Genomic DNA, 1,901 nt, shown 5'->3' with positions numbered 1-1,901 from the left:
GCCCGGGGGGGGGGCCTGGAGGGGGAGCACCTGGAGCAGGGGCTGGAGACCCAGTGGGGGGGGCCGCCTGGAGAGGGAGCACCTGGAGCAGGGGCTGGAGACCCAGTGGGGGGGGCGCCTGGAGGGGGAGCACTTTTCAGGGACCTCACTGCCCTCTCACAGACTGGGGACCCGAACCCAAGCCCACCTATCCCGCTGGGGCATGCAGACACTTGGATTGACTCCAAGAGGACAGTAACCCCGCCTCCAGCCCAGGCTGGTGTCTACTACTTTTATATTAGTGCCCCCCACCCCAGGCTTGGGAGTCAGGAAGGAAGGCAGAAATATCAGTCCCAAGTTGGAGCCCTCCCATTACCACCACCACCCCAAACACACCCTGCCCGATGTTCACTGCACTTCGACCCACCGACCAAAGCCAACTAGAAGGGTGAAGGGCCCCCACCCTCGGGGAAGAGAAGGGAGGGGCAGGGAAGCTGCTTCAGGACTGGCGTTGGCAGGGCTTCCGGACCCACCAGGCTCCCAGGGTAGCTTCTCCAGGTGCCGAGGGCACCTTTTTATGTCGGGGCTGACTCAGGAACCAGGATCCCCCACCATGACCCTGCCGCAGCCATTCCTGGTGCGAGTGGAGGATAGGGAAGGGTTTAGAGGCTGCAGGGCAGGGTTGGGCCGTTTAATCATGGCTCTGGGCTAGGTGGCACACCCGCCAATCTTAGCTACTGGTCTGTCACCTGAAGTGGACTTGTTTTGGTCTGGGCCAAGGATTGTAAAGGCTTCGGGGAGGGGAGGATCCCGTTTGGAACCTGTCTCATCCCCGGCCAAGCTTGCCTCAACTTGCTAAGCTGAGGTGCCCTGCCCACATCAGTGTCAAGGTTCATCCCAGAACCCCAGGAGGATGGAGGAGGAGATGCCACACAATACTTGGGTTCCCTACCTGTACCTTGCGTCAGTCTCTTTGGTAGAGGCTGCTTGGCCATTCCTCAGCCCAGCACCCTGACTCAGGTCCAGCCACACTTGCCCCATCTGGCTAAGCATTAGGCATACGGATGGCAGCCACTCCCAGCACCAAGGCCCCAGGTGTCACCTCAGGATGCTCATATCCTGAGACAAGGAGGCAGGCCTATTGCACACACCCCTGAGAGATTATGTCCCCTCCCCTAGGACCTATTCAGGCCTTTGAAATGGCTGAATCCCCCAGCTGCTGCTCTGTCTGGGCCTGCTGCTTCTTCAGCCTGTATAGCTGTCACTGGAGGAAACATTCCCAGGAGAAGATGCCAACCAGCAAGGTGTCCTAGAGGGGAATGTGGCTGTGGCTGTGGGCGGGAAGGGCCAGAAAATCCCTGGGGGGCAGGGCTGGGCCGCTCCCAACAAAGGCCCATGCCTGGGGCCCAAGGGAGCAATGACTGCCTCCAGTGTGTGCAGTCATCTTTAGAAAAGGTGTCTCCCTGCCTGGTCCTAGGTCTGGGAGCCCCTCCTGGGCCCAGCTCGGTGACTGAGCGCCCTTCTCCTGCCCCTTTACAGTGTGACTGGCTCTGGTTTGGTCTCCTGGCCGCCGCCTTCCTCCTGTCGCTGGGCTGCTTGTACATCGGGCTTATTCTGCTCAATGATCTACACAATTTCAACGAGTGTGTCATGGACCTGACCCCTAGTCCCCAAACTGCAGGCATGAGCGTGCACACGTACACACACACATGTACACACACACCATATATGCACATACCATATACACACAAACACACCATATATACACACATATACACACCATACACACATGTACATACCATATATGCACACACACCATATATGCACACACACCACATATGCACACACCCCCATATATGCACACACACACACCATATATACACACACACCATATACACACACACGCACACACCATATATGCA

General features: G+C 57.8%; 1 protein-coding gene across 4 annotated transcripts in view; it reads left to right on the top strand.

The window, feature by feature from the left end:
• Window positions 1-1,901, top strand: part of GDPD2 (glycerophosphodiester phosphodiesterase domain containing 2) — an 8,941-nt gene that overhangs the window by 646 nt on the left and 6,394 nt on the right. For 3 of the 4 annotated variants that reach the window (XM_027836823.1, XM_027836826.1, XM_027836827.1), the window contains exons 2-3: window positions 1,159-1,283; window positions 1,519-1,622. In XM_027836823.1, the coding sequence (XP_027692624.1) occupies window positions 1,179-1,283; window positions 1,519-1,622 (209 nt within the window). In that variant the 5' untranslated portion in view covers window positions 1,159-1,178. Of the gene's footprint in view, window positions 1-162; window positions 256-1,158; window positions 1,284-1,518; window positions 1,623-1,901 lie in introns of all 4 variants that reach the window. The other variant, XM_027836824.1, reaches the window with a different exon arrangement.

The sequence above is a fragment of the Vombatus ursinus genome, unplaced genomic scaffold, assembly GCF_900497805.2.
Source record: "Vombatus ursinus unplaced genomic scaffold, bare-nosed wombat genome assembly UNPS02014819.1, whole genome shotgun sequence".
Classification (NCBI taxonomy): Eukaryota; Metazoa; Chordata; class Mammalia; order Diprotodontia; family Vombatidae; genus Vombatus; species Vombatus ursinus.
This window is presented reverse-complemented; position numbering and strand designations above follow the sequence as displayed.